Below are 27809 nucleotides of genomic sequence, written 5' to 3' on the forward strand. Positions count from 1 at the left end.
ATTCATTCCTCCTCTATGTGTTCACCGTGTCCAGTGCTTTAACTGCTAGGTGGAATGTCTTCTCACCTGCTAGGCTCCCAAGCTCATCACCCAACTTAACACTTGTACTGGAGGTTCCATGCAGGACAATTAGGCAGGAAATAAAAGGCATCTAGATCAGAAAGGGAGAAGTAATATTTACAGATGATGTGAGCTTGTGTATAGGAAATCCTAAGGAATCCACTAAAAATATGAGAACTAATAAATGAACTCAGCAAGGTTGCAGGATTCAAGATCCATATACAAAAATCAATTTCATTTGTATACACATCAAGAAACAACCCCCAAATGAGAGTTTTGTAGCTTGGATTATGTATCCCAAAAAGATATGTTGAAGTCCCAACACCTGGTACCTATGAATGTGATGTTACTGGAAATAGGGTTTTTGCAAATGTTATTAAGATGTAATTCAAATAAGATCCTTCTGGAGTAGGGTGTACCATTAATATAGTATGACTGGTGTCCTTATCATAAAAAGAGAAAAGACAGAAACAGACATATATGGAGAGGAGAATAACATGTGAAGACACAGCCAGAGGAAAGATGGTCGTGTGGCAATGATGACAGGTTGGATTTATGCAGCAGCACCAAGGAATGGCAAGGATTTCTGTCAGCCGTTAGAAGCTAGGAGAGAGAGTATGGTCCTGCTGACACTTTGATTTCGGATATCTCTCGTTCAGAGCTGTGAGAGAATGAACTTTTGTTGTTTACGTCACTTAGTTTGTGGCTCTATGTTAATGGCAGCCCTAATATATTTTTTAAAATTCCATTTACAGTAGCACCAAAAATAATGAAATACTTAGGAATGTAATTGGCAATAAAGGCAAAATGTCTTCTCTGCAAACTACATAACATTTTTTAAAGAAATAAAAGAAGTCAAATAAATGGAAACTAATCACATATTTGTAGATTGAAAGATTTATTATTGTTAAGATGGTAATCAAGGGATCAATCCACGAAGAAGATACAACAATTGTAAATATTTATGCACCCAACAGAGGAGCACCTCAATATATAAGGCAAATGCTAACAGCCATAAAAGAGGAGATTGACAGTAACTAAAGTGGGACTTTAACACCCCAGTTTCACCAATGGACAGATCATCCAGAATGAAAATGAGTAAGGAAACACAAGCTTTAAGTGATACATTAAACAAGATGGACTTAATTGATATTTACAGGACATTCCATCCAAAAACAACAGAATACACTTTCTTCTCAAGTGCTCATTCTCCAGGATAGATCATATCTTGGGTCACAAATCAAGCCTTGGTAAATTTAAGAAAATTGAGATCATATCAAGTATCATTTCTGACCACAACGCTATGAGACTAGATATCAATTACAGGAAAAAAAATCTGTAAAAAAATACAAACACAAGGAGGCTAAGCAATACACTACTAAATAACCAAGAGATCACTGAAGAAATCAAAAAATACCTAGAAAAAAACCTATGGGATGCAGCAAAAGAAGTTCTAAGAGGGAAGTTTAGAGCAATACAATCCTACCTCGAGAAACAAGAAACATCTCAAATAAACAACTTAAATTTACACCTAAAGCAATTAGATAAAGAACCCAAAGTTAGCAGAAGGAAAGAAATCATAAAGATCAGATCAGAAAGAAATGAAGAAAACAATAGCAAAGATCAATAAAACTAAAAGCTGGTTCTTTAAGAAGATAAGCAAAATTGATAAACCATTAGCCAGACTCATCAAGAAAAAAAGGGAGAAGACTCCAATCAACAGAATTAGAAATGAAAAAGGAGAAGTAACAACTGACATTGCAGAAATACAAAGGATCATGAGAGATTACTACAAGCAACTCTATGCCAATAAAATGGACAACCTGGAAGAAATGGACAAGTTCTTAGAAAAGCACAACCTTCTGAGACTGAACCAGGAAGAAACAGAAAATAAACAGACCAATCACCAATTACAAGCACTGAAATTGAGACTGTGATTAAAAATCTTCCAACAAACAAAAGCCCAGGACCAGATGGCTTCACAGGCAAATTCTATCAAACATTTAGAGAAGAGCTAACATCTATCCTTCTCAAACTCTTCCAAAATATAGCAGAGGGAGGAACACTCCCAAACGCGTTCTACGAGGCCAACATCACCCTGATACCAAAACCAGACAAAGATGTCGCAAAGAAAACTATAGGCCAATATCACTGATGAACATAGATGCAAAAATCCTCAACAGACTATTAGCAAATAGAATCCAACAGCACATTAAAAGGATCATACACCATGATCAAGTGGGGTTTTTCCCAGGAATGCAAGGATTCTTCGGTACACGCAAATCAGTCAATGTGATACACCATATTAACAAATTGAAGGATAAAAACCATATGATCATCTCAATAGATGCAGGAAAATCTTTTGACAAAAGTCAACATCCATTGATAAAAACCCTCCAGAAAGGAGGCATGGAGGGAACTTACCTCAACGTAATAAAGGCCATATATGACAAACTCAAAGCCGACATCATTCTCAATGGTGAAAATCTGAAACCATTTCCTTGAAGATCAGGAACAAGACACGGTTGTCCACTCTCACCACTATTATTCAACATAGTTTTGGAAGTTTTAGCCACAGCAATCAGAGAAGAAAAATAAATAAAAGGAATCCAAATTGGAAAAGAAGAAATAAAGCTGTCACTGTTTGCAGATGACATGATACTATACATAGAGAATCCTAAAGATGCTACCAGAAAACTACTAGAGCTAATCAATGAATTTGGTAAAGTAGCAGGATACAAAATTAGTGCACAGAAATCTCTTGCATTCCTATACACTAACAACAAAAGATCAGAAAGAGAAATTAAGGAAACAACCCCATTCACCATTGCAACAAAAAGAATAAAATACCTAGGAATAAACCTACCTAAGGAGGTAAAAGTCCTGTACTAAGAAAACTATAAGACACTGATGAAAGAAATTAAAGATGATACAAACAGATGGAGAGATATACCATGTTCTTGGATTGGAAAAATCAACATTGTGAAAATGACTCTACTACCCAAAGCAATCTACAGATTCAATGCAATCCCTATCAAACTACCAATAGCATTTTCAGAGAACTAGAACAAAAAATGTCACAATTTGTATGGAAACACAAAAGACCCCGAATAGCCAAAGAAATCTTGCGAAAGAAAAACAGAGCTGGGGGCATCAGGCTCCCGGACTTCAGACTACACTACAAAGCTACAGTAATCAAGACAATATGGTAGTGGCACAAAAACAGAAATATAGATCAATGGAACAGGATAGAAAGCCCAGAGATAAACCCATGCACATATGGTCACCTTATTTTTCATAAAGGAGGCAAGAATATACAATGGAGAAATGACAGCCTCTTTAATAAGTGGTGCAGGGGAAACTGGACAGGTACATGTAAAAGAATGAAATTAGAACACTCCCTAACACCATACACAAAAATAAACTAAAAATGGATGAAAGACCTAAATGTAAGGCCAGACACTACAAAACTCTTAGAGGAAAATATAGGCAGAATGCTCTATGACATAAAACAAGATCCTTTTTGACCCACCTTCTAGAGAAATGGAAATAAAAACAAAAATAAACAAATGGGACCTAATGAAACTTAAAAGCTTTTGACAGCAAAGGAAAGCATAAACAAGACGAAAAGACAACCCTCAGAATGGGAGAAAATATTTGCAAATGAGGCAGTTGACAAAGGATTAATCTCCAAAATTTACAAGCAGCTCATGCAGCTCAATATCAAAAAAACAAACCACCCAACCCAAAAATGGGCAGAAGACATAAATAGACACTTCTCCAAAGAAGATATACAGATTGCCAACAAACACATGAAAGGATGCTCAGCATCACTAATCATTAGAGAAATTCAAATCAAAACTACAATGAGGTATCACCTCACACTGGTCAGAATGGCCATCATCAAAAAATCTACAAACAATGGATGCTGGAGAGGGTGTGGAGAAAAGGGAACCCTCTTGCACTGTTGGTGGGAATGTAAATTGATACAGCCACTATGGAGAACAGTATGGAGGTTCCTTAAAAAACTACAAATAGAACTACCATACGACCCAGCAATCCCACTACTGGGCATATACCCTGAGAAAACCATAATTCAAAAAGAGTCATGTACCACAGTGTTCATTGCAGCTCTTTTTATAATAGCCAGGACATGGAAGCAACCTAAGTGTCCACCGACAGATGAGTGGATAAGGAAGATGTGGCACATATATACAATGGAATATTACTCAGCCATAAAAAGAAATGAAACTGAGTTATTTGTAGTGAGGTGGATGGACCTAGAGTCTGTCATACAGAGTGAAGTAAGTCAGAAAGAGAAAAACAAGTACACACACACACACACACACACATATATATATATATATATGGAATCTAGAAAAAAATAGTTCTGAAGAACCTAGGGGCAGGACAGGAATAAAGATGCAGATGTAGAGAATGGACTTGAGGACATGGAGAGGGGGAAGCGTAAGCTGGGATGAAGTGAGAGAGTGGCATGGACATATATACACTCCCAAATGTAAAGTAGATAGCTCGTGGGAAGCAGCCACATAGCACAGGGAGGTCAGCTCGGTACTTTGTGTCCACCTAGAGAGGTGGGATAGGGAGGGTGGGAGGAGACACAAGAGGGAGGAGATATGGTAATATATGTATATATATAGCTGATTCATTTTGTTATACAGCAGAAACTAACACATCATTGTAAAGCAATTATACTCCAAGAAAGATGTAAAAAAAAAAAAAAAAAATGCTGGCAATACTCCCCAGTTTGATCAATGGATCAAAACACTCCCTATCAAACCTGTCTCTTTTTTTTGCAGAAGTTAACAAGCTGATCTTAAAATTCATGCATAAATGCAAGGATCTAGAATAGCTAGAATGATCTTTAAAAGAAGAACAAGGTCAGGGGTCTCATATATCCTGATTTTAAAACTTGCTAGAAAGGTATAATGGTCAAGACATACAGGCATAAGGATAGACGTATAAATCAATGGCCTACAGTTGAAAGTCCATAAATAAATATATATTTACAGTTAACTTTTGACAAAAGTGCCAAGATAATTCATTGTTGAAAGGACAGTCTTTTAGCAAATGGTGTTGTGTCAACTGGATATTCACATGCATATGAGTGAATTTGGACTCCTACATCTTACCATATAAAAAATTAATTAAAAAGGGAGTAAAGACTCGTGTAAGAGCTACAGCTGTAAAACTCTTGGTAGAAAACGTAGTCACATCTTTGCGACCTTAGATTAGACAGTGGTTTCTTGGTATGACACAAAAGGCACAAAGGACAAAAGAAAAAAAATAGATGAATTGGGCTTAATTTAAAAAAATATTCCTCAAAGGACATTATACATTATCAAGAGAGTGAAAGACAACTTATAAAAAAGGGGGAAAATATTTGCAAATCGTATATCTGATAAGGAACTTGTTTCCAGAATATGAAGAACGCTTACAACTCAACGATATAAAGACAAACGACCCAATTTAAAAATGGGCAAAGGCACATTCTCCAAGGAAGACATACAGGTGGCCAATAAGCACATAAAGAGATGTTCGCTGTCATTAATAATAAGGGAAGTGCAAGTCAAAACTACAATGAGACACTTTTTCATATCCAGTAAGACAGGTATAATCAGAGACAGAAAACAATGTGTCAGCGAGTGTCAGCGAGGATGTGGAGAAATTTTGAACGCTCACATTGCTGGTGGGAATGAAAAATGGAGTAGCCACTTCGGAAAACATCTAGCAGTTTTTTTTTTTTTTTTTTTTTTTGCGGTACGCGGGCCTCTCACTGTTGTGGCCTCTCCCGTTGCGGAGCACAGGCTCCGGACGCGCAGGCTCAGCGGCCATGGCTCACGGGCCCAGCTGCTCCGCAGCATGTGGGACCTTCCCGGACTGGGGCACGAACCCGTGTCCCCTGCATCGGCAGGCGGACTCTCAACCACTGCGCCACCAGGGAAGCCCCATCTAGCAGTTTTTAAAATGTTGAAAGTGGAGTTAGCATATGTCCAGGATCTGCACGACTGGGTATGTATCTAAGAGAATTGAAAATATATGTTCATACAAAAACTAGTACATGAATGTTCATAGCAGCATCCTTCGTAACAGCAAAAGAGTGGAAACAATCCAATAACTAATGATTGAATAAATAACGTGATGAATCCTACAATGTAATGTTGTTCAGCAATGAAAAGAAATGAAATTCTGATAGATGCTACACATAGACAAACCTTGAAAACATGCAAAGTGAAAGAAGCCAGTCACAAAGGACTATTCATTTGCAAAGTCCAAAATAGGCAACTCCATTGATATAGAAGGTAGATTAGTGGCTGTCTGAGTATAGGGGTATTGGGTGAGGGGGAATGGGGAGTGACTGTTCATGGATATAGAGTTTCTTTTGGGGAAGATGATAATGTTCTAAAATAGATTGTTGTGATCAGTCTGTATCACAACTCTGTGAAAATACTGAAAGTCATTGAATTGTACCTTTAAATGCATGAATAGTGTTGCATGTAAATTATATTCAGTAAAGCTGTTATAATGGGTGAGACTAGGAATATTCTAAGTAGAAACTCTTGGATTTAAATGATGGTAGTGGATCTCGAGAGATGTGGATGGATTCAAGATGCACTTGGGGTGTAAGCGATTGTCAGAGGTGCAGAAGACTATAGAATGAATACATCTATATCTCTGCCTTTCATACCTGGTTGATTAAAAGAACACAAGAATGTTCTGGGAGAAATATCAGGAGTTCAGGTTAAATTCGTAATGAGTTTGAGGTGTCTCCTGAAGAAGGTGTGAGCAGTCTTCATCCTTTTCAGCTGCCTAGCACCTGCCCTTTGCTTTGGCAAATGTTCCATCCGATGGGTCAGAGCTGGATGCTCCCCTTGCAGCTGTGATGACCCAGACTTTGTCAACCAGGTAGAGGCTGGTGGTGTGGAAAAGGAAGGCCATTATCAAATCCATGCTAATGTGGCAGTAGCAGTGGAGCGCCAGCAACCAGATGCAGATTTCAGAGCCTCCAGCACCTATGCATCTAGCAGTAGGTACCCAGAGCTATGACTGCAAGTGGTGGTCTGTGCCCAGCTGTAACAGCAGTGGTATTTTTATGGGCTCACTTCTGTATCGTGATTGCGAGAGGTATATATATTCAATCCCCCAAACATGCTTAAGCATGATTCTCTAATTCTTTCCATAGATTCTGCAAGTGACTCTAAATCCTTTCAATAGAATCCTTTCTATCTGATTAGCTAGAGATGGTTTATGTTGCTTGCACCTAAGAGAAACCTGACTGGAATAACATCCAAAAGAAGATGCTGAAAAGGCCGTTAGCTTTGGGGAAAGAGATCGGAGCTAAAGATACAAGTTTGAATAGCCATCAGTGATACTGTTGATAAAAGAATTGGTGGCGTACAGCAGTGTGATTGTACCTAATGCACTGAACTGTTTATTAAAAGATGGATGAAATGGTACATTTTGTGTTATATATATGTCCACAATAAAAAAAAAAAAAAAGAAGGAATGGATGAGAATGTTTAGGGCACGAGTCTAAAAGGAAAGGAGAACGAAGGACCTAGGCTGAGGCATTTGAACCTTTAAAGGATAGGAGAAAGAGATATGTCCCTAAAGGAGAAAGAGAATGAGGTGTTTTATTCAGCTCTGCGGAGTAGCTGGCACTGGGTAGTCTAGAACAAGGTTTGTAGCCTTGTTCCAAATCTGAACGAATGAATGAGTTTACTCCTCAACTGGGGAGCTCCTGAGCTTGTTGAGTGTTAATTGCATCTTTAATTACACATGGGTTATAAAACTTGGTATATAGCATCATGGTGAACAAGATTAGCAGTTGGGGTCATGGCATAGAACAGCTCCTTTTATTATAGTGCAGAGTCCACAGGAATCCATGGTCCAGGACGGGGACTGGAAGACACAGTACTATTTACCCTGCACGTAATCAGAAGCAAGGCGCCATTGCCTGAAAACACTTTTATTCAGTCTTCACATACAGTCATATTCCCGACATACACTCTAATTCAGTTTATTGTTTCTCTGACAAGTGAGATTTCTTCATGAATGTGGGCCACGTTCCGCAGCTATTATCAACAACCTTCACTACGATCGATTGCCACACCTTTCTTTACTTAGTAACGTCCACTCCGCTAAGGTGGCGATAAAAATAATGACGAAGTTAAGTCTTATATTTTCTTTTTTCCCTTAGCTGTCATCTTGAGGCGTTCTTTAAGTTCTCTCAGCATTCTTTTTAAATTTACAGTTTATCTTTAGATAATTTTAGACCTCTTCACGTGAAATTTGAGAACCTAAAAATGGTATGCTTATGTTCCTCCCCTTATTGCCTTTGTGCTATTTTGGTCATATATTTTGCTTCTGTATATGTTATAAATTTCACAACTGTAATTATTTTGTCATTAGTCAGTTATCTTTTTTTCTTGTGGTACAAGTCACAAACATAAAATTTACCATCGTAATCATTATTGAGTATATGGTACGTTAGTGTTAACTATACGCTCTGTGCAGTGGATCTCTAGATTTTTTTTCATCTTACAAAACTGAAACTCTGCCTTTTGAACAACTTCCATTTCCCCCTTCCCCAAGCCCCTGGCAACTATAATTCTACTTTCTGTTCCTTTGAATTTGACTACTTTATATACTCCATGTAAATGGAATCATGCAACATTTGTCTCCTTGTGACTACTTCACTTAGCATAATGTCCTCAAGGTTCATCTGTGTTATAGCATAAAACAGGCTTTCCTTCTATTTTAAGGCTGAATAATATTCCATTGTATGTATACATCACATTTTCTTTATCCAGTCATCAGCCAGTAGACATTTAGGTTGCTTCCACCTCTTGGCTATTGTGAATAATGCTGCAATGAAAATAGGTGTGCACATACCTCTTTGAAATCTTGTTTTCAATCCTTTGGGATGTATACTAGGAAATAAGATGTGCTGGATGACATAGGAATTCTATTTTTAATTTTTCGAGGAACTTGCATACTGTTTTCCATACTACCTGCACCATTTTACATTCCCACCAAGAGAGCACAAGGGTACCAATTTCTCCATATCCTTGCCAACACTTTACTTTCTTTTTTCTTAATAGTGACCATTGTAACGGATGTGAGGTGGTACCTCATTGTGGTTTTGATTTGCATTTCCCTGATGATTAGTGATGTTGAGCATCTTTTCATGTGCTTGTTGACCATTTACAAATTATCTTCTTTGGAGACAGGTCTATTCAAGTCCTCTGTTGATTATTAAAGCAGGTTATGGGGGGATTTTTGTTGTTGAGTTGTAGATTTTTATGTATCCTGGATACTAATTCCTTATCAGATCTGTGGTTTGCAATATTTTCTTCCATCCTGTAGATTGCTTTTTCGTTTTGTTCGTTGTTTCCTTTGCTATGCAGACGTTTTTAAGTTTGACGTAGTTCCATTTGCTTTTGCTTTTTATGCCTGTTCTTTGGGTGCCGTATCTAAGAAATCATTGCCAAATCCAGTGTCGTGAAGTTTTTCCTGTATGATTTCTTCTAGGAGTTTATAGTTTCAGGTCTTACATTTAGGTATCTAATCAACTTTGAGTTGATTTTTGTTTATGGTGTAATAGAAGGGCCCCATTTTATTGTTTTGCTTGTAGATACTCAGTTTTCCTAGCACCGTTGGTTGAAGAGACTATCCCTTCCCCATTGTGTAGCCCTGAAAACTTTGTCAAAGATCATTTGACCATAGAAGTGAGCGTTTATTTCTGTGCTGTCTCTTAAATGCTGTTCCATTGGTGCATGTGTCTGTTTTCATGCCAGTACCATACTGTAAATTTGTACTGTGTTTTAAAATCAGCAATTGTAAAGACTCTATAGTTTTTTTGTTCGTTTTCCTGTGAAGACTCTAGTTTTGTTTTTTGTCTTTCTTAAGATTGTTTTAGCTACTTGGAGTCATTTGAGATTCCGTATGAATTTTAAGATGGTTATTTCTATTTCTGTGAAAAATGCCATTGATAGTTTGGCATGGACTGCATTGAATCTGTAGATCGCTTTGAGTATTGCGAATATTTTAACAATATTAACTCCTTTAACCCATGAACGTGGAATGTTTTTCTTCTTACTTGTGTCTTGTTTAATTACTTTCAGCAATATTTTATAGTTTTCAGTGTACATGCCATTTACCTACTTGGTTAAGTTTATTCCTAATTATTTTATTCTTTTTAAAGCTATTGTAGATGGGAGTGTATTCTTAATTTCATTTACAGGCGGTTCATTGTTAGTGTATGAAAACACAACTGATTTTTGTGCATTGATTTTATATTCTGCAACTTTACTGAATTTATTTATTTTAACAATATTTTTGTGGAATCTTAGGGTTTTGTCCATATAAGATCATGCCATCTGTAAACAGACAATTTTACTTCTTCCCTTCCAATTGGGAAGCCTTTTATTTCTTCTATTTGCCTAATTGCTCTAGTTAGGACTCCCAGTACTGTTTTGAACAGAAGCGTCAAAAATGGGCATTCTATGATCTATTTAATCCATGTTTTTGTGTATACAAAGCATGTTTTATCAAGCACTATTCTCCATTTTTCGAATGGTGAATATCTATCCAAATATGAAACCGTTACTAAGCATTTTTTGACCTGTAAAGCTTTTGATAATATTTTATAAAATCATATATCTCCTAAGTGACCCATTGTAGCACTTATAACAACTATTGTAATTGATGTTTCATCTCTTTGTCTGCATCTCATGACTGAATTCCTAAAGGGCAGTTATGACTATAGTTCATTCACTTTTATATGCCCAAGTCTGACAAAGACTTGGTTTCAGGGAGAAAATGATTAATGAGTTGATTAAACAATGTTGATCCTGTGTAGGATTACATCTTGTGTAACAGTCTACTATGCTTCAGAGAAGTAACCATATTTAACAATTTAGTAAGAAAACTTAAATATAGAATAGAAATATATATATATATATATTATTATTATTATTTTTTTGTGGTGCTTGGGCCTCTCACTGTTGTGGCCTCTCCTGTTGCGGAGCGCGGGCTCTGGATGCGCAGGCTCGACGGCCGTGGCTCGCGGGCCCGGCCGCTCCGCGGCATGTGGGATCTTCCTGGACCGGGGCACGAACCCATGTCCCCTGCATCGGCGGGCGGATTCTCGGCCACTGCGCCACCAGGGAAACCCGAATAGAAATATTTTTGAAGAATCAATTTTATTTGATGGATGTACTTAATTTGTAACTTTATCTTTTTTCCTTATTTCTTTTTATGTATGTACGTGTATTTTCCACTTAGCAAATTTAAAAAAAACCATGAAAATCAGATTTTATTTCATTCATCTTTTTGACAAATTGCTTACTTTAAAAAACTTTGTTTCTGAGATGGGATTTTGTTTTATATATGAAAAGTGCAACATTTGCATTGTCTGACTAACCTCAAGTAGACAGTGAAATATAAAGAAGCAAAGACTTTGCTTTTATTCCTTTGTCTTCCTTGCCTTTGCTTTTGTACCCTTCCATGGATTAATCACTTTAAGGTCAATTGTGCAGTCATTACTCCTCTTGGCAAAACTTCTAACTGAAGTCAATCAATGAATCAGCTGAGAAAGCAGTAGCTTTACTAATTCTTAGTGTTTAATCAGAAGAAAAATCTTTAATTTTATTTTGTCAGGGGTTAGAATCCATGCAAATATACCAGTCTCTGGCCAGTTTCTGAATCAAATAACTATTAACCTGAATTAATAAGATAATTAAATCAGAGAAGACCATTAACTAGAAAAATGAATAACATTGCTTTAGTAATAGGTTTCACAATTGAGAAAAAGCATCCTTCCAGGAGCTGGTTAAAGGCAGGAATTCTTCCTTAAGTGTCTATTATGTATTAGGCCCTGAGCTAGACACTATGATTTTTCACTTTAAATTCCTTAACTCTCTGTCAAAGAGAAAACTAAGATTTCTGATGAGAGGTTAAGAAGTTTAAATGCAAACAGAAAAAATAAAGAGCATTCTGACCTTGTTACTAAGAGGGAAAGTTTTCAGTTTTTCACCATTGAGTACGATGTTAGCTGTGGGCTTTTTTTAAAAAATTTATTGAAGCATAGCTGATTTACAATGTTGTGTTAAGTTTTGCTGTACAGCAGTGATTCAGTTATATCAATACATATATGTATATTCTTTTTCATATTATTTTCCATTATGATTTATCACAGGGTCTTGAACAGAGTTCCCTGTGCTGTACAGTAGGACCTTGTTGTTTATCCATCCTATATATAATAGTTTGCACCTGCTAATCTCACACTCCCAGTCCTTCCCTCCCCCACCCCCGTCCCCCTCAGCAACCACAAGTCTGTTCTCTGTCTATGGGTCTATTTCTGTTTTGTATATAAGTTCATTTGTATCATTTTTGTTTAGATTCCACATATAAGTGATATCATATGATATTTGTCTTTCTGTAAGTGACTTACTTCACTTAGTATGACAATCTCTAGGTCCTTATGTAACAACCAAATGGGAAAAGAATTTGAAAAAAGAATAGATACATGTATATGTATAACTGAATCACTTTGCTGTACACCTGAAACTCACAACACGGTTAATCAACTATACTCCAATATAAAATAAAAAGTTTAAAAAAATCTCTAGGTCCATCCATGTTGCTGCAAGTGGCATTATTTCATTCTTTTTTATGGTGGAGTAATATTCCATTGTATATATATATATACAACATCTTTATCCATTCACCTGTTGATGGACATTTGTTTCCATGTCCTGGCTATTGTAAATAGTGCTGCTGTGAGCACTGGGGTGCAGAGGTCTTTCTGAATTAGAGTTTTCTCTGGATATATGCCCAGGAGAGGGATTGCTGGATCATACGGCAACTCTATTTTTATTTTTTTGAGGAAACTCCATACGCTTCTCCATAGTGGCTGCACCAGTTTACATTCCCACCAACAGTGTAGGAGGGCTCCCCTTTCTCCACACCCTCAGCAGCATTTATTATTTATAGACATTTTTTTTTTTTTTGGCTGTGCCGTGTGGCTTGTGGGATTTTAGTTCCCCAACCAGGGATCGAATCCGGGTCCTCAGCAGTGAGAGCACAGAGTCCTAACCATTGGACTGCCTGTTTGTAGACTTTTTAATGATGGCCATTCTGACCGGTGTGAGGTGGTACCTCATTATAGTTTTGATTTGCATTTCTCTAAAGATTAGCTGTGGGCTTTTCATATATGGCTTTCATTATGTTGAGGTAATTTCCTTCTATTTCTAGTTTGTTGAATGTTTTTAGTCATGAAAGAGTGTTGAATTTTGTAAGATGCCAACAGAAGCAGACCCTGCCATGACAATTTGATCAAAGAATCAATGAATGAAGCTTCTCTTTGGCTGTTCTAGAGTCACATGGTCTCATATCTCTGCTTTCTCTTAGCAGATTGACTTCTGCTCTGCTTGGACTTAGCCCATAACTGGTGTCACGAAAGATGCCTGCAACTCCCAGCCCAGTTATTGGGCTATGCATGGGGCAGATGGTCCAAGAAGGGGATGTGAAAAAGGGAGGAGGGCCAATTAGCATCTTTAGTACTAGTTTATTTCTTTGGAATGCATGAGTTTTGGGAGGATTTGTTGGTTATTATATTTTAAAATCACAAGAATTTAATTTTTAGTGAAATTAGTATAGAATTAGGACTTTCTACTCCAGAGGTAGCTGGAATAACAGTTTAATTGGTGTCAGTGTATAAACAATACACTGTTTTGTTTTTCAAGTTTAACAGGAACAAGATTTAAATAATTGATAAAATCTCATGCTGGCAAGAGCACAAGGAAGTGTTGCCGGCAGGATTGTGAATTGCTACACTTTGGAGACCAGACTGCATACATCTATGAAACATTAAGCTTTGTTTCCTCACTTTTAAAAAAATTTTATTTATTTGTTTATGGCTGCGTTGGGTCTTCGTTGCTGTGCGCGGGCCTTCTTTAGTTGCGGTGAGCAGGGGCTACTCTTCATTGTGGTGCACGGGCTTCTCATTGCGGTGGCTTCTCTTGTTGCAGAGCATGGGCTCTAGGTGCCCGGGCTTCAGGAGTTGTGGCTCACGGGCTCTGGAGCTCAGGCTTAGTAGTAGTGGTGCACGGGCTTAGTTGTTCCACGGCATGTGGGATCTTCCTGGACCAGGGCTCGAACCCGTGTCCCCTGCATTGGCAGGCGGATTCCTTTTTTTTTTTTTTTTTTTTGCGGTACGCGGGCCTCTCACCGCTGTGGCCTCTCCCGTTGCAGAGCACAGGCTCCGGACGCGCAGGCTCAGCAGCCATGACTCACGGGCCCAGCCGCTCCATGGCATGTGGGATCTTCCCGGACCGGGGCATGAACCCATGTCCCCTGCATCGGCAGGCAGACTCTCAACCACTGCGCCACCAGGGAAGCCCTGTGTTATTTTTTAAAGTAAACTTTAAAGACCTTTAAAAAATGTCCATTGTTCATCACTAATCAGGGAAATGGAAATCAAATCCACAATGACATATCACTTCACTTCTGTTGGATGGCTACTATCAAAAAACAGACAATAAGAAGTATTGTCAGGGATGTGGAGAAACTGGAACCTTGAGCACTTTGATGGACATGTACCAATAAAATGGGTGCAGCCGCTACAGAAAACAGTGTGGAGGTTCCACAGAAAATTAAAAATAGAATTAACATGTGATTCAGCAACTCCACTTCTGTGTATTTGTCCAAAGGTATTGAAAGCAGGATCTCAAAGAGATTTTGCACACTTATATTCATAGCAACATTATTCACAGTAGCTAAGATGTGGAAGCAACCCAAACTGATCATTGAGAAACCCAAGTTGATTATCATCCATCATCGATGGATGAATGGATAAACAAAATGTGGTATTATATTAATCAGTGTTTTCCAGAACCAACAGGATGTGTAAATATACGTGTATTCCAGTATGTGTGTGTGTGTGTGTGTGTACACAGACCCAGATTTTCTGAGTGTGGCCGGGGCTTTGTCCGCCGTGCACTGCCACCTTCTGGAGCCTGAGATGACATGTACAGTGCCTCCTGCAGTCCTCTTCGTGTTGCAGATCCATGACATACAGAAGTTTCCCCAAATGAGATATCTTTCCTTCTCTGGGACGGGGTGAGGATTATCAATTCAAAAGTTAACCATATTGGGACTTCCCTGGCGGCGCAGTGGTTAAGAAGCAGCCGCCAATGCAGGGGACACGGGTTTGATCCCTGGTCTGGGAAGATCCCACATGCTGTGGAGCAACTAAGCCTGTGTGCCACAACTACTGAGCCCGCATGCCACAACTACTGAAGCCTGTGCGCCTAGAGCCCATGCTCTGCAAAGAGAGAAGCCCGCGCACCGCAACGAGGTGTAGCCCCTGCTCTCCACAACTAGAGAAAAGCCCATGCGCAGCAACGAAGACCCAACAAAGCCAAAAATAAATAAAAAAATAAATAAATGTATTTTTTAAAAAAGTCAACCATGTTAAAGAGAAGTTGAAAAGTGACTTCAAAAGGGTAACGTGGATACAAACGACTATATGTAAAATAAACAACAAGGACCTACTGTATAGCACAGGGAACTATATTCAGTATCCTGTAATAAACCATAATGGAAAAGAATCTGAAATAGAATGTGTATATAGGTATAACTGAATCACTTTGCTGTACACCGGAAACTAACACAACATTGTAAATCAACTACGCTTCAATTTAAAAAAAGGTAAGGTGATAAATTTTATGTTATGTGTATTTTAACACAATTTTTTTTTAAATCGAAAAGATGTGGGACATACACAGTAGAATACTACTCACCCATGAGAAAAGGGGGAATCTTGCCATTGTGACAACATGGATGGACCTTGAGGGTATTATGCTAAGTGTGATAAGTCAGACCGATAAAGACAAATACTGTTTGCTTTCACTTACATGTGGAATATAAAAAACAAACAGACAAACAAAACAAAACAAAACTCAGATACAGAGAGCGGATTGGTGGTTATCAGAGGGGAAGGGGCTTGGGGGCGGTGGGTGAAATGGGTGAAGGGGATCAATTGTACAGTAACAGATGCTAACTAGACTTACTGTGGTGATCACTTTGTAGCGCACACAAAGATTGAATTACGTTATACACCTGAAACTAACATAATGTCATATGCGAATTTTACCTCAATTAAAAAAACTCAGAAAGTGTCTACAGTTAATGGTTTAAGATTAGTGTTCTAAAATACTGAAGGATTTTAATAGCCACCAGCACAGCCCAGGTTATACTTTATTTTATTTGACTTGTTATCCTTAGTTAATTATTACTAATACTGCTGGCTGACAAGTGATAGTGAAAATTTCACATGAATTTTGTACTGCGTCGTGATCACTTCTCTTGAGTGTGGAAATACGAAAATGGGTCTGGATTGTGTTTAATTTTTGAAACTAATAGAAACTCATTATTTAGTTTAAAATATGTAAACAGCTGTAGCTGTGAGATAACAGATTATGCTTTTGGTTAAAATTCTGGAAATCACCCTCTTTTTTTTATACCAGTGGTAGAAAAAAGAGGCTTATATTTAAAAGGAATAGGCAAAAATCAGCAAATTCATTTTAAATGCAGTACATTCAGATGTAATTAACAATAAATGCAGTTTATGAACTCTGACATATTAGACATGTTTTATGACACTTCACGATTATCTAATACAGCTTTTACAAAATTTCCTATAAAATTATATTTGTTGAGCAATCAGACTTGGTAATAAAACAATCTGAGCTTAAGAGAGTCTTTATATTTTGAGTAGCAGGAAAACACAAGAAGAGAAGTTACAGATTTCCAGGCCGCTCAGAGAGGGCTTCCCTGCTGGCGCAGTGGTTGACAGTCTGCCTTCCAATGCAGGGGACACGGGTTCGTGCCCCGGTCCGGGAGAATCCCACATGCCGCAGAGCGGCTGGGCCCGTGAGTCATGGCCGCTGGGCCTGTGCGTCCGGAGCCTGTGCTCCGCAACGGGAGGGGCCACAACAGTGAGAGGCCCGCGTACCGCAAAAAAAAAAAAAAAAAAAAGTGACCATCCTTTCCTTTTTAATTCATCTATTAAACTGTTTCATTGGAAAATGATGGGGATCATTTTAGTTTCTAAGAAAACTTACTGCAGTTGAATTTTCTATTAATTTTTAGAACTCAAATTGTCCATCACCTCTGTTTTGCATGTTGGCAAGAGGATTCCTGTTTCTCTTTCCTTCTGTGCCTGTTCACCTCTCCTAAGCATCCTATCAGTTTTCTTTACTCACTCAACTGCTGGGAAACCAAGTCCTCTCCATCTGGATAAGCCGGCCTGGTGCCGGCAGAGAAGCTTGCCGTCTACTGATGAGACATGGGCGTTGGGGAGGCTTTCGTTTCCTCTCACCCCTTACGTTATCCCAGCTCCAGGGATGGGAGGAATACCTCCACTCACCTGGTTCCTCCATGCCGTCTCCAGGTCAAGGACACCTGGCACACTCATGGGGGGCTGATGGCCCCCACTGCCTGGGCCCACAGACTCCTGCTCTGCCATTTATTGAAGATTCCCTGAGACTCCAGTCCCAGATTCAATACTACCTAACCTTGCTTTGGGGGAAGAAGCCTCACATCATTTTTCTTTGTCTAAGAACTGTTAGAGCCCAACATCCAGCTGCCTATGGGTTTCTCTGTAGTTTGGCTCAAGAAAGATGGATAACTCAGAGCCTGTAGGAAGGAGAAGAAAAATGGATTCAGGCTGCATTTTTCTCAGAATACCCTGGGCTTCCTTTGGTTTTTCTTTAATGCGAGGTGATTCCCTCCTTACATGGTGACCCACAATTCTGATTTCCTATTTCCCTTTCTGAAGAGGTCACTGAATTTATTCTGGGTCCACATAGAAAAGACAGATCCCTTCAATACATCTCCACAGAGTAACACTTTTAAAGATGTTGTTTTCTTGTTTCCTAATTCTACTAAATAGTTGAAGTTATCAAAAAGTAACTTTAGAGTAGAAATGGAAATAAGATTCTTCTTAGTGAATGAGCTAGTTTTTCCAGCAATAAATGCTAGATGAAATATAAAACAAAAATTTCTCTTTACATTGTAATTTTTAACATGAAGACATTTGGAAAAATTCTGGAAGAACATTCGAAACACACAGTTTTTGGGTTGTAGGAATATAAATATCCTCACGCTAGCAGAACTAGTTAGGATGTTTCGGGATCCATTAACGCCCACTCTTGTCTCAAATTGGCTTAAAGAATAAGGCAAAAGGATTACTCAGTATAAAACATCCCCAAATAGGGAACACGAAGAGTTGATTAATTCAACAGCGCGATAGTGCAGTTAGAGACCCAGGTTTTCTTCCTACCCTCCACCTGTCGGCCTAGACAGCACAGCAGTTGGTGGATGGCCAGCACAGTTCTGTGTGCCATATGTGAACATGTGGCAGTGCAGGAAGGATGTCTTTTTCTTGGGTTTCTCTTTAAAGATGATGAACTCTTTCTCATGAGCCCCCAAAGAGACCACCCCTCCCATCTGATTGTTAGAAACCTCTCTTATCCGTCCACTCTTAGCAATCAATGCTGATGCGGATGGAATCACCAGGACTGCGTTGCAGTGATTAGAATTGAAGCTTGCAGTGGGTCAGCATCCCAGCAAAATGTCTATCTAAACAAAATCACTTTCTAGATTTGGGGCAGGGAAGGGTCTGTTAAGATGGTAGAACAAAATTGGGCATACAGATGCGTCAGACTTCAGAGGCCATACATCTCACCCCCATCATTTTACTTCTCACATTTAATAAGCAAAATTTCAAATAAATTATTAAAAACGTGTGCAAACTCTGCTTTATTCGTTTTTAAAGACAGAGAGAATTTCATAAGTAACGTTTCCTGCATGGATAGAATTAATCCTTTCTCCCAACATTTTTGAGATGGTCAAATCTGACCAGGTATTATTTGAGTGCCCCTCTGTGTCAATGTGTATTGTCTGTGTCATGCATGTAAAGTAGAAAAATTAGTTGATGTATATGAAATAGACAGATGATCTGACACATATTCATCTTAATACTAATGAAAATATTCTCGTAAGTATTATAAAGGTAAAGAATAACAAACTAAATTGCAATTTAATTGAAAATAGTATTAAACAGAAATTTCTTAAAAACACACACTTAAATAAACACTCAAGAGAATTAAATCTGAAGGCAGTTACACTACAAATTGAGGACAATTCACAAGTGAAACTGAATTCTTAGCGGATTTTTTTTTCCAAAACTGACAAAAATTAAGCTCCAGTGAATACATACACACTCCTCATTTGAATATAACTATTAAGAAATAAAAGTCAACATCGCAGGGACTGACATTATTTTTTGTATAAGAAATGACCAGTGTTGTCTATGTTTAAAATCACACCATTACTTCCTGGTTCAGTTTCACAGAGCAAATAGCACTTGGCCTTCCAACTCAGGTTTCACTATAATTATAATAGCAACTGACTGCATGTATATATTTCTACAGGAAAACAACATGATTTTTTCTGAAATTAATAATTATTTGCATCAAGCCATTTTCCATATTCTGAGCACCTGAGGAAGCCAGTTTTACCTAGGTCTATTTTTAGGTACATATGTATTTCTAGAAGAGCTGTTGTCTCCATGCTTGAGTTGTCCAAATCCTTATGAAAGACACTTTTTTCCTCAAAGAAATGGGTAAAGGATAGATTTCTCAAACCAGCCAATTCTTTATAGGATTGTTAAGCCAGAAATTTAAAATTAAGCTTTCTGAATCTTTTTGAGGTTGTCACTATAAGAAGCAAGCAGTCAGCGTAGATGTTTGTTTTATGCTGTGTTTCATCCATCAGACAAATTCCTGACTTCAGTTCTTTTCAAATATACTCTCCCATGTTCCTGTCTACTCTCTCCTGAATAGATGGGACAGGGAACCTGGGACTCACTTTGTTTATTCACTTTGTTTCAGCTCTGTTGCAGGAGAATGTTTTACACTCCAGTTGAGAAAAAGAAGTGGCTGAAAAGGAGCTGAACCATGGAAGAGAACTGTGGCTCAGGTCCAGCCCTAAATAAACGTGAATGTGGTGAGCTAGTCAGTGACTATGGACGTGCTTGCTATCTGTTGAACAGAATTTCAGTTAAATTATTGTCACACCCTTTCCTTTGCAGGAAACAGATCCTTGATTGATGGAGTAATAACTTCCTTTTGTTCCTCTACTAAGAAATTCGAGAGCACATAAATGCCACTTCGTTTTCTACCTGTCTTCTGAGAAACCGCATCACGTGATGGCTATGGAGGACATCACCTGGCCATGTCCAGTCTGGGCCAGCTGCCCTGCTGCCTTTGGTCGAGGGAGAACTAGCCCTCCTCTGGTGCGGCTGCCCGCTGGTGGTCCAAGACCAGCTCCTGGTTCCAAACTGGCCGCAGGCAGACTGCTCGGTGGCTCTCCCAGGAGAGCAGCTGAAGGCAAAGGTAATTCCCTAAAACAAGTTATTCCCTCTCTCTTGAGAACTTTTACAGCAGAACACGGAGCGGAGTGGCCTGCCAGAAGGGGAAGAATGTCCACTCACAGAAAGAAGCGGTGGCTGCAGGTGTCCAGGGTGGAAAAGAGAGTAATTGGTTTCTAGCACTGCCTTGAATTCTTTTATTTCTCCATGTATTTAGGTACTAAGAAGGCACACACTTATAATCTGAGAGAGTTTCAGTTACTTTCAGTCAGAAAGTAATCCCCAAACTAATCCTTTTGTAAAAAATTGAAATGTTACCTAGTATGTTTTACCGTGATGATCTGGAAACAAGGACTGTCACAAAGGAATTGTATTACAGTAAAGAGTCTGCACACTTACTTATAGACGACAACTTCCACCTGAGAACAGCTAACTGGGGTGACCACGGGAATCACTAAAACCTTTTTTTAAACAGAAAAAAATTTTAAAGTCATTTTGAAAGGTCTTGGAACTTGCAGATGCAAAGGAAAAAACAACAATCCCAAGAGGTAAAAATGAATAAGGCGGATGACATCGCACTTAGTGAGACAAGGACGAAACAGGCGGTCCTGGGAGGGAGCTCAGAGACACCCGGTCAAGGTGACTGTGTGCTCTTCTCCAGCAGGTGTGTGCAGCTGTGACCAGGGGACAGGTACAAAGACGTCTATTGCAGCACTGTTTGTAAGAATGAAAAAGATTCCATGGACTGAATAAATGAAGCATTCTGTTCATAAAATGATTGAATGAAATAGATTCCACATGAATGAATGGAATGAATGAAAAATGGGAACATCTTGAAGGTCGCTTGTTCTACATTCCTGTAAGTCTCCTTACAGCTCTCGGGGACAGTTATCACCCCATCCAACAGATGAGGACACAGAATCTCAGGCGGGATTGGTGTCCTTACAGCCACGCCACGTCCAACAATAGAGACTTTTTTTAAAAATTAATTTGTTTTTGGCTGTGTTGTGTCTTAGTTGCAGTGTGCGGGCTTCTCACTGCAGTGGCTTCTCGTTGCAGAGCACGGGCTCTAGGCGCGCGGACTTCCTTAGTTGTGGCTCATGGGCTTAGCTGCTCCGCGGCATGTGGGATCTTCCCGGACCAGGGCTCGAACCCGTGTCCCCTGCATTGGCAGGCGGATTCTCAACCACTGAGCCACCAGGGAAGCCCCCAACAATAGAGATTTGAAACTAAATTCTGTCTGGGTCGAGTCGGGTCGTCTTGTATACAGGTTAGATTGGAGCAGAGTCGGCCTAATGTGGACGAGCAGATAAGCTGCTTTAGGGAAAGAGCAGTTAATGACGGGACCCAGGCATCTGGAGCCGAGCTAAGACCGATTCTCCCCCAAATGGTGTCCGACGGAGCAGGGACTTGCAGCTCCAGAGGTGGGGACAGCAGAGGTGGGACAGCTCCTGGGGACTGGCCATCCTGTGGGTGGCTGCCTCTCTAGCAGTGAGTCCCAGGAGGAAGAGGATTACTTAGAGTCCCTTTCAAAATGCATACACCTGCACATAGAGAATCCCCTGCATACCTAATCTAAGTAGGTCCCCCAAATTGAGGCACTTCCTTCTTATTCCATTACTAAGGTGATAGTGGGGACAGTACTCCCCAGCGGACTTTTATGCCTTGTCCAAGGACATTTCATTGTATTTCCCACTTAGAGACTGTTACTAAATCACTCTCCAGCTGACTACAGTTCAATGCTGAAGTACTTAGCTTATCTGACCTTGGCATTCATTAATTTTATCACACCAGCAGGAACTTATTAATATTCTTTTCCCCCTTCCCTACAAAGCCACGTGGCCCCAAGTGGACCCAGTTCTCTCCTAATGCCTGAGGGGGAGTTCCTTAAACACCTTCCTATCTTAAAAGTTGTCTGTAGTGTGCTGGTCCAAACCCCCAACTCCTTGCCGTCAGTAGATTTAAGGGGCCCTTTTGTGCATGAGTGTTCTGAGATGCCATTAAAATTCTTACAAAAACTGAAAGTGAAATGAGGAAGACTGATTGGGTAATCACATAGAAGGGCGAATGCCAGGAAGACCTATCATACAGTAGGGGCAGAGATGCGGCCGGGCAGAGAGAAGAAAATTCAGGAGAACTCTCCGGAGGGCGAGCGCCGGGCTGGGCCATGTAGTCAATGTAGGACATCAACAAACACAGATAACAGGAAATGATCCATTCTCTGTGGTCACTTATTCAAAGGGCCCGAACCTTCAAAGTTCAAGGAGGGAAATGGATGACTCCACAGGGGAGCAGTCACGCCTTTCTCGCCTTAAGACCAGAGACGAAATGAAACTGAAGGAGACAGTCTCCATCCTCCCCCAGAAGGAAAGCCCCTCTGTCCGCTTCTCCAAAGATGGAAAGCTGCTGGCCGTGACCCTGCTGCTGGCCCTGCTGTCCTGCTGCCTCACGGTGCTGTCCTTCTGCCGCCTGGCTTCCCTGCAAGCAGAGCTGGGAAGGCTCCGGGCGGAGCTGCGGGAGCTGCCCGGCGCCCCCCAGGCTGGAGCCGCAGCCCCCAGGGCCGCCCTGCGGGAGGCTGCAGCCGCCACCTCCGCCCTGAAAGTGAGTCTGCGGCAGCCCCAGCCCCATGCTCCCGCACCCAGACGCCCTGGCAAAAACGGGGGCCTTTTCTCTTGGCAGGGGAGCTTTGCACTACCAGCTCCAGGAGAAAGCAACTCCAGCCAAAGCAGCAGGAGTAAGCGTGGCCTGCAGGATGCAGAAGAAACAGGTATGTTCGGGGCACAGAAGCGGCTAGGAGTCAGGGATCCCAGTTCACAGGTGAGGAGCAGAGGGGAGCCAGACAGGACGTGGAAACTTGGACACGTGCCAACTTGCCGTCCCAGCCGGGTGTGGCTCCAGGGAAAGCCAAGTCCTGGCCGATGTAATAGGCCGACAGCACGTTTTGTCCTACGGTGAGCGGGTTTTGTGGGGAGAGGTATTTATCTGTGCGGCACTTTAAAAAAGGGGAAAGGGGCCCACATTTCCCCTCCAATAGATAGTTCACTCCTACGTCAGGAGCGTCGTCTGGCAGTGCAGGAACAAAGCACCACGTGCCAGTGTAGAATGAGCTTTCGTCAGCGAAGGGCAGCCAGACAGCATCTCCTGGGGGGCGTAGCCGCCGTGAAACCACGTGTAGATCGCCCCGGAGGCAGGTGCATGTTTCTGCTTTATTTGGTGTCTTGCTTTTTTAAAAAAAAGCTTATTGTACACACACACTCACACACACACAGAGATTTTAATGCTTTTCTTTAATGTGTGCTTTTTCCTGGAGCTCCACACACGTTTATAGCCTCCTTGTAATAGTTCCTTAGCGATCGCTACCTTTCTTCCTGCTGCGCATGTCCCACAGAACTGTGTGCGTGCCTGACACCTCAGGTTTGGTGGGGCCTCCCAAGACGTGATTCAGCTCTAGTTCCTTCATCTCAAGGCTGAGAAAGAGCATTTGAATGGCACTTACTAATATTGCAATTTAACAAATCCTTGGTGCTGTTTCCCTTTTATATTGAAGGAACCTTTTCTTGAGCCCCTAGAATGTGCCAGGCAGGCTTGTACTAAGAGGTATCGTCACACCTCCTGTTTCCTTTCATCTTCATGGTGAGTGTGAGTCAGACCCAGCAGGTGTAATTATTTACATGTATTTGTACTTCTGAACAGAAGTGCATGAGAGACAGAATAGGTGTCCTGTCACACCACACACACACACACACACACACACACACGATGCTCCTTCTGTAAACTTATTTTTCACTAAATGCCTTATTCGTGGAAAAAATTCTTCCTCGTTTTATACAGCTGTAAATTTTGTATCTGGTTATCATATCTTTGTGCCAATTATCAGAAACAAATGGGTTTAAAAATTTTAAAACTGGAAAACACTCATATTTTTACTATGCTTTAACACATCGATTATTTTCATATTTTGCGTTTTATCATCTATATTTTTTACATAATTGAAAAAATTCAGTATATCTACTGTGGTATATTACACAATAAATGTTTTCCTTGTTTCTAGGTAATTCTCACACATCCATATTTATTTGTTATCATACAATTATTTATCATGATCATTTCCAATTTTTTTGATAGAATGGAACATGCCAAACTTTTTGTGCAGATCTCTTTGTTTCTGAGGCATTTTATGCATATATTCAATATAAATTCCATACATGGAATGTCTGAGCCAAAGGGGATGAACATCTTTAGCACCCTTGCTACCTGTTGCCTTACTGTTTTCAAAATGAACTACAAATGTATGTAATCAGAAATGCAGTGTACAAGTTCTCCACATTCTTACAGCATCTTATCTTTAAAAATATATTTTGACTAGTTTAGTAGTTGTAAAAGAATGCCTCAAATTTAATTTTTTGCTTGCTTACAAATAAGAATTAACTTATTTCTGCATATTTTGATAACTTCTAATTTTATCTTCTAATTTTTATTTATAACTTTCCTCACTTATCCTATTTTTAAAATAATTTTGAATAAACTCTATATTAGGCATATTGTTTATCAAAATTTTGATGTAAATATTTTCACAATATTTTGCAGGTTTTTAAACTTGTACAGAGATTTTGCATCTGTATATTCAATGTGATACACTTTTAAAATTTTCTGTAATACATCAAAGCTAAAAATATATTTGTTCATAATCTCTTAAGTAGTTTATTCTTTTCTCTGCCATTTTGACTTTTTTTTGTACTTTAGTGTTGTAGTTTGGTATTTAATCCATTAGTCCTGGAGTTTATTTTGGTAGGTCATGTCATACTAACTTCCTTTCTTTGGAACTTCCTTCCTTCCTTCCTTAACTTCCCCTTTCTTCTTTTACTTTTTCCTTCCAAACTATTGCTAAATATCTCGGCCAAATTCATTAGATGGTTCTTTTTAACTCATTTGCATTGGAATGCTTACTATATTATATTAAGTTCCTCATTTATAGTTGAATCTATTTTGAGACTTTTTTTTTCATTGATTTGTTTCCTACTTGTATTAAATATTTTAAGTAATTTTATAATAAAATGAGCTTCAGTGCCTAGTAGGGTGAGGATGCCTCAATCTTCTTCAACCTTGTCTGCTAGTATTCCCCTGCCTCTAAATATTAATATTAAAACTAAACCCTAACTTTTCCATTCCAAAGAGGATGTAGACTCATTACATCAGATTTAAGAAGGAAAGAATTGAGTAAGAAATCAATAACTCCCTGAGTCCCACTTGACCAAAATATGTTCTATTAATATTTTAAAATTTCCTCCCATGTGAGTATTTTTTCATATTTGTGTTACTATGGCATCCAAAAATTGTATACTGACAAAAATTTTCCCCCCCAAATTTGCAATTTTTAGAAAGTCTGGAGAATAGCAGAAAGTTCTAACCAATGAATCAGAATGCACCTGGTTTCCATAGCCCAGATGTCATCACTATGGTCATTATCATGGTTTGCCTTAGATTTTTATAAACCCTGATGTAGCATATATATGGTGTTTGTATATATATATATATATATATATATATATATATATATATATATACACACATATATGTATTGTATATATAGTGTGTATATATATATATATATATACTCTATAAATATACTTAGTACATATATATCTCTAAATCTCTCTCTACATATATTTATAACATTCATAGATCCCACATGAAGGGTTTGAAGACCAGAACCTTAGTGATAGGTAATATCAGTTATTCCCGGTCAATGAAATTGGCTTGAATGTTGTTTTAGACACTGTCCCTTTGTGCAGGGAAAATTAATTTTGTTTAGCCTTACTCCAAAATTAATGCATATATATATGCCAAGAAAGTTGTCTGAGACTCCATGATTTTCGTTTGTTTTCGGTTTGGTAGGGTCCTTTTTTTGGAATTGAGAAGATTCTATTCAGTTTGAATCTAGCAAGTTTCTTTGGTTTTGGTTTCCATTCTAGTTGTTGTGATTTAAGTAAAACTCAAAAGCCAGAGTTATCCCTTTGACTTTCAAAGCATTAGTTTCTATTTTATTTATTCATTTTCTATAAACGTTTTTGTTGGAATTTTAGAAAAACTGTAACTCTGAAGAAGAAAATGAATTTTCACACTTTGAATTGATATATTCAAGAATTTTTAATATATTAAATATAGAATTTTAAATTTCACAATAAGACAGTTTTCCTTATATAGGTTTCACTATTCTTTCATAGTTAAATGAAAAAGGGTTTATTGCTATGAGGAGTCTTAGCATTTTCAAATAGCTTGTTAAACTGCTAAAAAACATCGAATTTGCAGTAAATGATTTAGTATTCGATCTCACGCTTATTTTTAAGCCACATCAGTAGTACACTCAGTGGATCTATACTTAACAGATTTATAATATTATTCTAGACTTTGTCTAAAATACTCTGCTTTCTGTATATACTCCTCAACATCAGGTGGTCATTATTTTATAACTGTGTCAAAAAGGTTCACAGCTGAATATTGCTAAGTAACATACCAGAATGTTACTCGTTCTTATTTTTCTATAAATCCAACCCAGATTTCACCAGGCATCTCAGTTTTTATTGTGTGGATATTCAGTTTGTAAGTAAATTCCAGTATGCCGTGGGCTAGAAAGTCGAACCTCCCCAGCACACAGCAAGCCTAGTTATTGCATTGGTATTTGATACTCATCCCATATTACCCAGGAAGGTTGTTTTCTTTTCATTTGTGTATACCCCGTCTGTTCAACTAAAGAGTAGAGACTTCTGTGGTCTGGTCCTATTTCTCCTTTTGTATATTCATCATGACACTTGCACCCTGTAGGTATTCCATGAATATGTGTTAATCAATTTTGGGCTCAATATCAAATAAGATAGAATGATTTGGCATCATTTTTAGGGGGAAGGGATTTTCCCATATTTCTTCATTTGTCAGGTTTTGATCAAAGGCCATCTTATGAAATTTTTTTAACTTGACCTTTAAAATAACTAATGAACCAAAGAATGAACATGATCATAAGGCTAAAGTCGCAGGGGCAGTCTGGAGACCCCTCGCCTCAGACTCTCTTGGTGCACCAGGTAGAGGCACTGTTTGGGCTCATTGAAAAGTCATAGAGAAGCTCCCATATTCAGCAACTTCTTTTACTATAATTTCCTGGGTTTCTAGCTTAATTTTTTAAAATTTTAATTGACATATTATTTACACACAGAAAAGGGCATGCATCTTCAGGACACAGGTCAGTGAAATTCGCAAGCTGAACAGCAGTACGTGAAGGGCAGACATCACC

The 27809-nt window shown here is 39.0% G+C and overlaps 1 protein-coding gene across 1 annotated transcript in view; it reads left to right on the plus strand.

The window, feature by feature from the left end:
- The first annotated feature begins 22596 nt into the window (after positions 1-22596).
- TNFSF13B (TNF superfamily member 13b) overlaps positions 22597-27809 on the plus strand; it is a 35440-nt gene continuing 30227 nt past the window's right edge. Inside the window, exons 1-2 of the mRNA XM_032611685.1 lie at positions 22597-23125; positions 23204-23291. Coding sequence (XP_032467576.1) covers positions 22796-23125; positions 23204-23291 — 418 coding nt within the window. The 5' untranslated portion in view covers positions 22597-22795. The remainder of the gene's footprint in view (positions 23126-23203; positions 23292-27809) is intronic.

Source organism: Phocoena sinus, chromosome 18 (assembly GCF_008692025.1).
Source record: "Phocoena sinus isolate mPhoSin1 chromosome 18, mPhoSin1.pri, whole genome shotgun sequence".
Lineage (NCBI taxonomy): Eukaryota > Metazoa > Chordata > Mammalia > Artiodactyla > Phocoenidae > Phocoena > Phocoena sinus.